This window comes from Hyperolius riggenbachi, chromosome 2 (assembly GCF_040937935.1).
Source record: "Hyperolius riggenbachi isolate aHypRig1 chromosome 2, aHypRig1.pri, whole genome shotgun sequence".
Lineage (NCBI taxonomy): Eukaryota > Metazoa > Chordata > Amphibia > Anura > Hyperoliidae > Hyperolius > Hyperolius riggenbachi.
The window spans coordinates 559,711,255-559,724,993 of record NC_090647.1 but is presented as its reverse complement, the minus strand read 5'-3'; the positions used below and the strand labels follow the sequence as shown (position 1 = coordinate 559,724,993).

The window sequence follows — 13,739 nt, the reverse complement described above, 5'->3', positions numbered from 1 at the left end:
CGGGTAACTCAAATATATGAGCTGGTGAAAATTCATCTGGCTGTAACAACAATGGCTGTGCATCAGTGATTTCAACACTAAATAATTCTTGCGAAGTGTCAAATGCAGCGGAAGTGGTGCTAGTAGTAGCGCTGGTGGCTGAGCAAGATGAGGTGTTCTGTGTCGCTAAATACTCAACCACGTCCTGACAATCTTGGGAGGTGATGGGACGTGCCTTCTTCCGAGCACTGTACTGTGGGCCAGGTCCACACGAAATTACATTTACACGACCTCGCGCAGATCTGCCGGGTGGCCTTCCTCTGGCTCTGGCACTACCTCTTCCTCTACCTGTTTTGTCCATATCGGGTATGCACGGAGTGGTATATCACACTGTGTGCACTCACGTAGGTAGGTGCATGGCCGGCCTTTGACCTGAGCGACCGGAGCGGTCGCTCAGGGCGCCAGCTTACAAGGGCGCACAGTATAGTGTCGCCGCTCTGCCGCCCGCTCTGCCTCTGTCTCACCCTGCCGTCTGTCTGTAATTAGAGTGGGACTACAACAAAATGGCCGCCGATGTCCACAAATGCGGACCTCGGCGCCCATTTTCTTGTAGTCCCGCTCCAATTACAGATAGAGAGGAGGCGGGGAGAAGCAGGGAGAGAAGAGTGATGTCGCCGCTGGAAGTCTGCAACGTGGATGACAGGTGAGTAATTCTCCGCCTGCTATCCACAGACACTATCTGGATCGGGAGCGCAGAAACTGACTGAGTAGAAACTGGGGGCAACTATACTAGCTACATAAGCTGGCGAAACTACTACCTATTCTGGGGGCAACTATACTAGCTACATCTACTGGGGCAACTATACTATGCTTGGTTACTTATACAAAGGGCACCTACACACTGACTTCCTATACTGGGGGCACCTATAGCTGTTTACCTATACAGAGATCACCTACACCTGACTTCCTGTACTGGGGACACCTATGCCTGGCTACCTATACAGAGGGGACCTACACCTGACTTCATATACTGGGGGCACCTGTAGCTGGCTACCTATACTGAGGGCACTCTAACCTGGCTACCTATACTGAGGGCACTTATGCCTTGTTACTTATACAGAGGGGACCTACACCTGACTTCATATACTGGGGGCACCTATAGCTGGCTACCTATACTGAGGGCACTTTAACCGGGCTACCTATACTGAGGGCACTTATGCCTGGTTACTTATACAGAGGGGACCTACACCTGACTTCATATACTGGGGGCACCTATAGCTGGCTACCTATACTTAGGGCACTTTAACCTGGCTACCTATACTGAGGGCACTTATGCCTGGTTACTTATACAGAGGGGACCTACACCTGACTTCATATACTGGGGGCACCTATAGCTGGCTACCTATACTGAGGGCACGTTTGCCTGGTTACCTATACAGAGGGGACCTACACCTGACTTCCTATACTGAGGGGCCTTTCCCTGGCTACATATACTGAGGGCACCTACACCTGGCTACCTATACTGGAGGCACCTACACTTGACTATCTATGGGGGGGGGGGGTACCTACACCTAACTTCCTATACTGGGGGCATCTATGCTTGGCTACCCATATTTAGGACAACTGTGTGTGTAGGATGACGGGGGGGGGGGGCGCCAAATTCAGGTTTCGCTCAGGGCGCCGTGAAACCTAAGGCCGGCCCTGGGTAGGTGGGTTCACTTAACTGCACAGGTATGCGCACTGATGCGGTGGGTTCACTGAACAGAACAGGTATACAGTGGCGGGTTCACAGAACAGGTATGCAGTGGCAGGTTCACTGAACACAACAGGTATGCAGTGGCAGGTTCACTGAACACAACAGGTATGCAGTGGCGGGTTCACTGAACAGGTATACAGTGGCGGGTTCACTGAACAGAACAGGTATGCAGTGGCGGGTTCACTAAACAGAACAGGTATACAGTGGCGGGTTCACTAAACAGAACAGGTATACAGTGGCGGGTTCACAGAACAGGTATGCAGTGGCAGGTTCACTGAACACAACAGGTATGCAGTGGCGGGTTCACTGAACAGGTATACAGTGGCGGGTCCACTGAACAGAACAGGTATGCAGTGGCGGGTTCACTAAACAGAACAGGTATACAGTGGCGGGTTCACTAAACAGAAAAGGTATACAGTGGCGGGTTCACAGAACAGGTGTGCAGTGGCAGGTTCACTGAACACAACAGGTATGCAGTGGCGGGTTCACTGAACACAATAGGTATGCAGTGGCGGGTTCACTGAACAGGTATACAGTGGCGGGTTCACTAAACAGAACAGGTATACAGTGGCGGGTTCACTAAACAGAACAGGTATACAGTGGCGGGTTCACAGAACAGGTATGCAGTGGTGGGTTCACAGCACAGGTATGCAGTGGTGGGTTCAATGAACAGGTATACAGTGGTGGGTCCACTGAACAGAACAGGTATGCAGTGGCGGGTTCACTGAACAGGTATACAGTGGCGGGTCCACTGAACAGAACAGGTATACAGTGGCGGGTTCACAGAACAGGTATGCAGTGGCAGGTTCACTGAACACAACAGGTATGCAGTGGCGGGTTCACTGAACAGGTATACAGTGGCGGGTCCACTGAACAGAACAGGTATGCAGTGGCGGGTTCACTGAACAGGTATACAGTGGCGGGTTCACTAAACAGAACAGGTATACAGCGGCGGGTTCACTAAACAGAACAGGTATACAGTGGCGGGTTCACAGAACAGGTATGCAGTGGTGGGTTCAATGAACAGGTATACAGTGGCGGGTCCACTGAACAGAACAGGTATGCAGTGGCAGGTTCACTGAACAGGTATACAGTGGCGGGTCCACTGAACAGAACAGGTATGCAGTGGCGGGTTCACTGAACAGGTATGCAGTGGTGGGTTCACAGAACAGGTATGCAGTGGTGGGTTCACAGCACAGGTATGCAGTGGTGGGTTCAATGAACAGGTATACAGTGGCGGGTCCACTGAACAGAACAGGTATGCAGTGGCAGGTTCACTGAACAGGTATGCAGTGGTGGGTTCACAGCACAGGTATGCAGTGGTGGGTTCACAGAACAGGTATGCAGTGGTGGGTTCACAGCACAGGCATGCAGTGGTGGGTTCAATGAACAGGTATACAGTGGCGGGTCTACTGAACAGAACAGGTATGCAGTGGCAGGTTCACTGAACAGGTATGCAGTGGTGGGTTCACAGCACAGGTATGCAGTGGTGGGTTCACAGAACAGGTATGCAGTGGTGGGTTCACAGCACAGGTATGCAGTGGTGGGTTCAATGAACAAGTATACAGTGGCGGGTCCACTGAACAGAACAGGTATGCAGTGGCAGGTTCACTGAACAGGTATGCAGTGGTGGGTTCACAGCACAGGTATGCAGTGGTGGGTTCACTGAACAGGTATGCAGTGGTGGGTTCACAGCACAGGTATGCAGTGGTGGGTTCACAGCACAGGTATGCAGTGGTGGGTTCACAGCACAGGTATGCAGTGGTGGGTTCACAGAACAGGTATGCAGCCAGACAGGAACAAGTTAAGCCTAACTAATCTTTCCCTGAGAGACAGTCTGCAGCAGCTCGCCCTACTCTCACTAACGCAGGCAGCACACGAGTGACCGTAATGGCCGCCGCTGCCTGCCTTATATAAGGGGGGGTGGGGCTCCAGGGGCTAGTGTAGCCTAATTGGCTACACTGGGCCTGCTGACTGTGATGTAGAGGGTCAAAGTTGACCCTCCATGTGCATTATGGGGCGAACCGAACTTCCGCAAAGGTTCGCCTGCGGGACGCGAACGCGAACCACTGAAGTTCGCATGGAACCGTTCGCAGGCGAACCGTTCGGCCCAACTCTACTCCAGACTAGTTCCAGGGTGCTGCTGAGACCACGGACCTCGCACCCAAGATTAGGGAACTGTACTGTCATCTGTGTTATAATCCAGACTAGTTCCAGGGTGCTGAGACCACGGACCTCGCACACAAGATTAGGGAACTGTACTGTCATCTGTGATATACTCCAGACTAGTTCCAGGGTGTAGAGACCAAGGACCTCACACCCAGTTTAGGCATTGTCTGATATCTGTTATGACTTTCTGCTTTCCTGACTATCCCTCTGATTACTGATTCGGTACCTCGCATATCTGATACTCTTTTGTCAAACCCTGCTAGCCTTGGATACCGAATCAGCCTTCTGTTTATGTACTTTATCTGACCGTGTGTTGCCGACCTGGCTTGCCCGACATCGAGAGCTATCTCTCCCTTAAGAGATAGTCTCCAGACCAGACAGTGACATCCACCTTCAGGTGTCACTCACCTTCTGGTCCTTCCTACCTCCAGCCTGACTCCACCCCTTGGAGATTCTCAGGCTGCTGCAAGGTTTCTGTGTCCTCAAGTGCAGTATTGCTACACTGCCTTTGATCACCTGCTCGGCAGGTGCATTACTCAAAGTATTACTGTTACACCAAACACTCACATACCATAGGTGTCCAGAGGTTAGCAATATATCTGTATTATCGGTGATTCTGCAGATCATCAATAATCTGTTATATATCTGCATTCTTGGTGATACTGCAGATCACCAATAATCAGATTCTCTCTGCGTGCTGACACCAATCGTTACATAGATAAGACCCTTTGTTTACTTTACTCTTGCATACCTAAAGCAGACCAAAAACTGGTCAATAGGGCCAACAGATTGATCCCTCTTAAGCTGAATACTCACCCCCCCTATGGGTCCAGCAATGTCCCCTTGATGACGAATGTTCAGCGATTCCTCTTCCTGCTCGTGAAATCACGCAACGGGCGCAAACAGGAAGTCAAGCGATCGCAGTACTTTTGCGGGTAGTCGTCTGGGATCTAAACCAATAAGAGGAACAGAGGCGCCAATAGAGTAAAAATGATTCCGAATTAAAACAAATTAAAATGTGGGTGGCAGTGGTGGACTTGCCTACCCCCAATGAGAAAAGGACCACTTTATATGGTTGAAAATATAATTTTAATCAATTTGATACTCCAAGACAATAATCAATAATCAATAATTGATTATTGTCTTGGAGTATCAAATTGATTAAAATTATATTTTCAACCATATAAAGTGGTCCTTTTCTCATTGGGGGTAGGCAAGTCCACCACTGCCACCCACATTTTAATTTGTTTTAATTCGGAATCATTTTTACTCTATTGGCGCCTCTGTTCCTCTTATTACGCAATATCCACCTGGTGGATGGGTGTGGACACCCTCTTTCTTCTACGCAGAGAGCGACTTTTAACCTGAGCGGGGACAGGTCTAATCTTCCCGTCTGTGATACAAGTGGTTGCCTAACCCGGCAACCTACAATTGTGAGTATAATTTTACCGTTATTTCTCACTACGTTCATACCAACAATAATACACTATCGGGGGCTCTCGATTTTCCCTTTCTCCCCTTTCTCACATATGTACCGGGGATCTAAACCAGTTCTGGATACTTGTTACGTATATATACGCCCCTGTGTACTTCACTAGCAGATCAGGAGCATATATAGATGCACTGTTTACTTACCGCCGCCAATCGCGATCCCTGCGCCGTTTCCATTCGCCTTCAGCACACTCCCATTCTTCCATAATCGGGGTATGAGAATCAGCTGTTCCCAACCCCGATCGCCGTGCCTGTGATGAATGAGAGTTTGCTGCATTGAGACGCAACTTTCATTCAAAACCGAAATTAAACTGGGAAATGATATTTGGCTATCTGTATTTATAGGGATAGCACAGTTGTATCTTCCTAAGAAATTACATTCTTACAAAAGATAACAATCTATATATATAAAATCGGATGTATGTGTGTGTGTGTGTGTGTGTGTATGTGTGTGTGTGTGTGTGTATGTGCCGCGATCACGCAAAAACGGCTTGACCGATTTGAACAAAACTTGGTATGCAGATCCCTTACTACCTGGGATGATACGTTCTGGGGGTCTCGCGTCCCCCCTGCACACCTGGGCGGAGCTACAAACAGCAAATCAGATTCCACCCATTCATGTCAATGGAAAAAATGTAAAAGGCTGCCATTCTCACAGTAATCAAGCCAGAGTCCCCACACTTGGCACAGTTGGTCACTTGGTGACCGAGGTTACAATTCCAGGAAAAGTGGGCGGAGCATAAAACAGCCAATCCAATTTCAGCCATTCTTTTTAAATGGGAAAATCTCAACTGCAGCCATTCTTACACTCGCAGGGTTTTCAAACTTGGCACACTTGGTCACTGGGTGACTGGGATTAATATTCAGGAAAGTGGGTGGAGCCTACAACAGCCAATCAAAATTCACCTATTGATTTTCAAGGGGAATATTTAAACTGCTGCTATTCTTACACTTTTTAATGGCAGAGACTTCAAACTTGCTACAGTCGGTCATTGGGTGACTGGGGTCCAAATTCACTAAAGGGGCGGGGCCACATACAGCCAATCAGATTTCCTTGGTGGATAAATTGCTTCCATTTACACAAATTTGATGTCAGGAACCTGACAGCTCACAAACATGGTCATTGAGTGACTGTGCGTCAAGGTTACAAAAAAGTGGGCGGAGCCAAAACAGCTTTTACAGGGAAAATATAAACTGCAGCCATTCTTACACCGTTAATGGCAGGGTTCTCAAACTTTGCACAGTTGGTCATTGGGTGACAGATTAAGATTTTGGAAGGTGGGTGGAGCCTACAACAGCCAATAAAAATTCACCTTTTGATTTTCAAAGGGAATATTTCATCTGCTACCATTCTTTTATACTGGTAATAGCAGATGCCTCAAACCTGGTACAGTTGGTCACTGGGTGACTAGGGTCCAAATTCAGGAAGGGGGCAGAGCCACAAACAGCCAGATTTGTTTATTTTTCAATGGGTATATAGAAAGTATTGATACCAAGGACCCCAAAGCTGATAAACTTGATAATTGAGTGACTGTATGTCAAGGTTAGAAAAAGTGGGCAGTGCCAACAACTTTATTTTTTACATTGCAGGGTTCCCAAACTTTACACAATTGGCCACTGTGTGACTGGGATGAATATTCAGAAATGTGGGTGGAGCCTACAACAGCCAATCAAAATGTACCTATTGATTTTCAAGGGGAATATTCACATTGCTACCATTCTTACACTGTTAGTGGCATAGGCCTCAAACCTGATACAGTCAGTCATTGGGTGACTGGGGTCCAAATTCATTAAAGGGGTGGAGCCACAAACAGCCAATCAGATTTGTTAGATTGATTTCAGCCATTCTGCTATTGGCAGGGTTCTCAAACGTGACACAGTTGGCCACTGGGTGACTGGGACTAATATTCAGAAAAGTGGGTGGAGCCTACAGCAGCCATTTAAAATTCACCTTTTGATTTTCAAGGGGAATATTTACATTGCTGCCATTCATGCACTCTTAATAGCAGAGGCCTAACATCTGCTACAGTCAGTCACTGGGAGACTGGGGTTTAAATTCTGAAGGGAGCGGGCCAAAAACAGCCAATCAGATTTGTTTAATTTCAATGGTAAAATGCAACTTATTGATGCCAAAGACCCCAAAGCTCATAAACTTGGTCATTAAGTGACTGTATGTCAAGGTTAGAAATAGTGGGCGGAGCCAAAAACAACTAACTTTTTACATGGGGAAATGTAAACTGCAGCTTTTCTTACACTGTTAATGGCAGGGTTCTCAAACTTCACACAGTTGGTCACTGGGTGACTAGGATTAATATTTGGAAATGTAGGTGGAGCCTACAACAGCCAATCAAAATTCACCTATCGATTTTCAAGGGGAATATTGAAACTGCGGCCATTCTCACACTGTTAATAGCAGAGGCCTCAAACCTGCTACAGTCGGTCGTTAAGTGTTTGGGGTTCGAATTCAGTAAAGGGGCGGAGCCAAAAACAGCCAGATTTCTTTGCTGGATAAACTGCTTCATTAGCACAATTTTGATGCCAGGAACCCAAAAGCTCACAAACTTGGTCATTGAGTAGTGACTGTGTGTCAAGGTTACAAAAAGTGGGTGGAGTTAAAAACAGATTTTTTTGGGAAATTGTAAACTGCAGCCCTTCTTCACTGTTAATGGCAGGGTTCTCAAACTTAGCATAGCTGGTTACTGGGTGACTGGGATTAATATTCAGAAAAGTGGGTGGAGCCTAAACATGCCAATCAAAAATCACATGTCACTTTTCAAGGAGAATATTAAAATTGCTGCCATTCTTGCACTGTTAATGGCACAAGCCTCAAACCTGGTACAGTTGGTCATTGGGTCACTGGGGTTCAAATTCAGAAAAGGGGACAGAGCCACAAACAGTGAATCAGATTTGTTTCATTTCATGGGAAAATACAAATTATTGATGCCAAGGACCCCAAAACTCACAAACTTGGGCATTGAGTAGTGACTTTGTGTCCAGGTTACAAAAAGTGGGCGGAGCCAAAAACAATTTTCACTGGGAAAGTGTAAACTGCAGCCTTTCTTACACTGTTTATTTCAGGGTTCCCAAACTTTGCCCAGATGGTCACTGAGTGACTGAGATTAATATTCAGGGAAGTGGGTGGAGCCCATAATAGCCAATCAAAATTCACCTGTTGATTTACAAGTGTAATATTTAAATTGCTACCATTTTTACACTGTTAATAGCAGATGCCTCAAACCTGCTACAGTTGGTCATTGGGTGACTGGGGTTCAAATGCTGGAGAGGGGTGGAGCCACAAACAGCCTATCTGATTTGTTTAATTTCTATGGGAATATACAAATTATTGATGCCAAGGACACCAAAGCTCACAAACTTGGTCATTGAGTGTTTGTGTGTTAGGGTTAGAAAGTGGGCGGAGCCAACACCAGTCAAATACATACCCAGGCAACGCCGGGTCATCAGTGGGTGGAGACAAATACAAATTTCACTGGGAAAATGTAAACTGCAGCCATTCTTACACTGTTAAGCGCAGGGTTTTTAAACTTTGCACTGTTGGTCATTGGGTGACTGGGATTAATATTCAGAAAAGTGGGTGGAGCCTACAAAAGTGAATCAAACTTCACCTGTTGCTTTTCAAGGGGAATATTTAATTGCTACCATTCTTGAACTGTTAATGGCACAGGCCTCAAACATGGTACAGTTGGTTATTGGGTGACTGGGGTTCAAATTCAGAAAAGGGGGTGGAGCCACACACAGCCAATCAGATTTGTTTCATTTCAATGCTGATTATTGATACCAAAGACCGCAAAGCTCACAAACTTGGTCATTGAGTGTTTGTGTGTTAGGGTTAGAAAACGTAGGCGGAGCCAACACCAGCCAAATACATACCCGGGCAACGCCGGGCAATCAGCTAGTAATGAAATATTATTACATTCCTCAAATAACCATCCATGTTTTTTTTTACGGTAATAATACATATTTCTCGCAGGAACATAGATAAATTACTGTTAAATTAACATTAACCATTAAGTAGAGTAGCTGAAACATTAAGGCCGCTATTTTGATACTTATATTTCAGAAAAAAACCCAAAACAGAACAACAATTTCAAACAGTATTTATAGGTATACATTTGAAAAAGTCCCAAGCCAATCAATTTTCAAAATTATCACAACCATTGAAAAAGGAATTACAGGGTACAATCAATATATGGTCTAACATTGAAAACTCAATTAATAAATAACGTTTAATACAATTGAAAAAGAACAAAACCGAAAATTTGAAATAGATAAAAAAACTTTAAAATTTCAGCTTTAGACGGCTAATAACTAGAAACCATAAACACATATAACTGTGTAAACTAATATTTAAAAAAAAATTAGGAAATTGTAACTATTATTTTAGATTTTTTTAGCTAAAGTTCAAAAATAATAAATATTGATAATGTCAATATTGTTAATACAAATTATTATTATTTTACAACATTAGAAAGCAGTTAATTAGGGATAATAATTAATTATTGATATTTCTTTTTAACGGTTATTAATATTGCCCTTGTACAACTATAAAACGATATTTTGAATTGAAGTACAATATAAATATAAATATTGTTAATTTCAATATTATTATTTAAATATATTATTATTTATCAACATTAATTAACCGTTAATTATCAATTTTGAGTAATTATTTTTTATGTTCTGTATTTTATAGCGCGCACATTACTAAAAAAAACAATTTCTTACAAGCATTATTGACATTTTTACTTAAAATACAATATTTATAAATATTGAAAATCAAAATATTGGGAGTTAACGATGTCATTTTTTGACACTACAAATCCCATTAATTACCGCTATGTTTTATTTTCGATGATAAATAGCACCCAAATTTGACCGCGACTTTTTCAAATGTATGCCAAGTTTCTAAACAGCAGACAGAACTAAGTGTAGTGCCCTCTTGTGGCCGAAAAATAAAATACACTGAAATACACCCAAATATATTTTTACATTCCAAAATGTAATAAACATTTATTATTTTTTAACCCCTTCCACCCCCACCCCATAGTTACCAAAAGAAACACTGGTAAAAAAAAATACAAATAAAAAAAAATAAAAAAAATAAACTACTACATAAATAGTTACCTTAGGGACTTATTTAATATGTATGTCATGAGGGTATATTACTGTTGCTTTTATTGATAAGGCTTGTAATTATTTTTATGGTGAAGTTATGTAAAAATTGCTCTGGTCTTGAAGGGGAAAAAAACCTGTGGTAGGGAAGTGGTAAAGGATCTGATCGCCCATGATGTTCATTATCACCGTGCATTGCTAAATGTCATTTGCATGATCACGTGCCTGACTGTACCCACATCACAAAATCGTGGAAATGAAAATCAAGTAATGGGTGCGGGCCTGTAGATCATTACCAAATCAGAGAGGGAACTATCTGATTGAACCCCTCCATACGTTACATGAAGATTTTCAATACATTTAAGCATGAAATCTATTAAAGATCTATGCACACTGCCTGCCAGATCCCCCTCCTCCCCTCCCCCCTCTTATGCAGTGTGTAGGCAGCATATTGTCACTTGACAACACAAAAGGACAAACACTAGAGGCACCTTGGCACGTGACAACTAGAAGCCTCCATTGTTTGGCCTCTAGTTTTTGTCAAGTGACCCCGGCACCCTGGGGCAGAAGAGACAGGAGAAGTGCCTGGCGGTGGGCAAAAAATCACTGGAACCGCGCAGAAGAACAACTTTACAGCCTACATCGGTTGTTTTGAAATCTAACTCCAGTAGTTAGATAGGTGGTTCCAGCCCCAGTATAAGTAGCCAAGTATAGGTGGTGCCCCAGTATAGGCAGCATGGTATAGTTGCCCCCGGTATGGGTGGTGCACCAGTATAGGTTAGCCAGGTACAGGTGCCCCCTGTATAGGTAGCAAGCTATAGGCGCCCCAGTATAATTAGCCAAGTATAGGTGGTGCCCTAGTATAGGTAGCTAGGTATAGGTGGTTCCAGCCCCAGTATAAGTAGCCAGGTATAGGCGGTGGCCCAGTATAGGTAGCCTGTAGCCAGATATAGGTGGTGCCCCTGTATAGAAAGTCAGCTGTAGCGGGCTCACTCATCTGCTCCTCACGTTCAAGCGCTGATGTCACTCTTCTCTCAGTGCTGGAATGCGGTGTGCTGGTTAGTGAGCCACAGGCCCGCAGCCAGCACATGCGGCCCCTCCAGTGCTTTGGGGGGGCCCAGAAGCCCTGGGCTCCTCACTGCAGTGTCAATTCCCCCCCCCCCCCCCCCTTGATGGCTGCCCTGCCTCCAAGCTGTGGGCTTTGGCAGAGTGAATGATCATTCCTGAGGAGATCCAAAATGAAAGATTGTTGCAGTTTGTAGGCTGTCATTAACCGTCGTTTTGTGCATTTACGCAAAATCACAATTACATGATATCACCAGGCGCAAGCCTTTGTCGGCAGGAGAAAAGGCGCAATCTTCACGTGGTTATGGTCTTTTTCTTTTAAGTTAGCCAATAAATAATATCCTCCTGATTCAAAACTTCCTTGAACTAAATATACTGCTAAATATACTGCTTGCCAATTTGGATTTGCCCAGTTCAAGCTATATGTGATTTGCATGAAATTTTCATGTAAGTCGGAATTATTTGCATCTCGCCGTTCCCCTCTATCCATCATTATCTGCATTCCTCTAATTTACCCCCGTGCAGAGCTGTGGTACAGCCCAGGTGCTTTCCGCTTATTGTTGAGCAAGATAAACGTATTGGAATCCACTTACAATTAGGCTGCGCTTCCTTGGAAAAAAAAATCTGTCACCTGTATTGCACAATAAGTGTTCCCTCCCTGCCTGTCAATCATACCTGGCTTTCTGAGACTGTAGATACCATTCCACTGAGAGGGGGGGTCTAATAAGTTAATTATAGGGTGTCACTACCGTCCCTCGCCTTCTGGGAGTAGTCAGTTGTTGTTTTTTACCATCAACTTTTTTCAGTCTAAGAATAGTTTAACCTGCTGAGCGGTCTGGACGAGCTCAGCTCGTCCAACACCGCCAGAGGCTGCCGCTCAGGCCCTGCTGGGCCGATTTTGATGAAATAAAAAGCAGCACACGCAGCCGGCACTTTGCCAGCCGCGTGTGCTGCCTGATCGCCGCCGCTCTGCGGCGATCCGCCGCGAGCAGCGGCGAAAGAGGGTCCCCCCAGCCGCCTGAGCCCAGCGTAGCCGGAACAAAAAGTTCCGGCCAGCGCTAAGGGCTGGATCGGAGGCGGCTGACGTCAGGACGTCGGCTGACGTCGATGACGTCACTCCGCTCGTCGCTATGGCGACGATGTAAGCAAAACAAGGAAGGCCGCTCATTGCGGCCTTCCTTGTTTATTCTGGGCGCCGGAGGCGATCGGAAGATCGCCTCCGGAGCGCCCTCTAGTGGGCTTTCATGCAGCCAACTTTCAGTTGGCTGCATGAAATAGTTTTTTTTTTATTTAAAAAAAACCCTCCCGCAGCCGCCCTGGCGATTTAATCAGAACGCCAGGGTGGTTAAACAAGAGTATGCTAAAGCACATAATAATTATCCACCCCCATCATTCCCAAAAAATGGTGCAGCCCATTAGTATATAAGAGCAGATGGCCTCAGTTGGTGCATCCAGTTTGCTCTGTGAGTGTGACACTTGATTGAAGATGTCTGGCCACGATAGCCCAGATGAGCATGAGTTGGGTATGGCGGGAGCATACGGTCCTCCGACACCAGCTGATGATTGTGAACAAGCTGTCTGTGATCAGGTAAGTGGGGAGGGGGGATGCTGTGATACTGCAATACCATGTGACATAATGCCTGCTTAAAAAGCAAGATACTTACTACAAGGAGTCAAGAACCACTATCACGAAAAAAGTAAGCAGTGAGAATCTGACAGAACAGACAGGTTTTGGGCCAGTCCATTTCCTCATGGGGATTCTCATGATTTTCTTTGTTTTCAACAATATTTCATGAACGGCAGTAGCAAGGTCTAACTGACATCATATTGTACAAGTGAGTAGGGAGGCTGGCTGATATCTTACTATTTTGGCAGTTAAACTGCTGTTCAGGAGATTTTAACTGCCTACTTTTTTTCTCGATAGTGGTCTTTTCAGTAGAAGGGCACCCCTGGAAAGGACTGAGCCCCCCTTCCTCCATCCCCCTCAGCCTCACTATTCCTGCGCTAAGACCCTCTGAACCTATTTGACAAGCTTTGCTGACTACCATCTCGTGGCCTCGCTCCTGTCTATGTACAACCGTGACCACACTGTACAGGCGCAAGTATAGTCCGCACAGAAGCATGGAAGAAATAGCAGTGCATGAGTGGG

The 13,739-nt window shown here is 45.3% G+C and overlaps 1 protein-coding gene across 3 annotated transcripts in view; it reads left to right on the top strand.

Moving 5' to 3' along the window:
• LOC137545151 (stefin-C-like) overlaps positions 1 to 13,739 on the top strand; it is a 48,430-nt gene that overhangs the window by 13,837 nt on the left and 20,854 nt on the right. Inside the window, exon 1 of one of the 3 annotated variants that reach the window (XM_068266261.1) lies at positions 13,058 to 13,178. The exons of the other annotated variants lie outside the window; for them this stretch is intronic. Coding sequence (XP_068122362.1) covers positions 13,077 to 13,178 — 102 coding nt within the window. The 5' untranslated portion in view covers positions 13,058 to 13,076. Of the gene's footprint in view, positions 1 to 13,057; positions 13,179 to 13,739 lie in introns of those variants that run through there. 3 annotated transcript variants of the gene reach the window in all.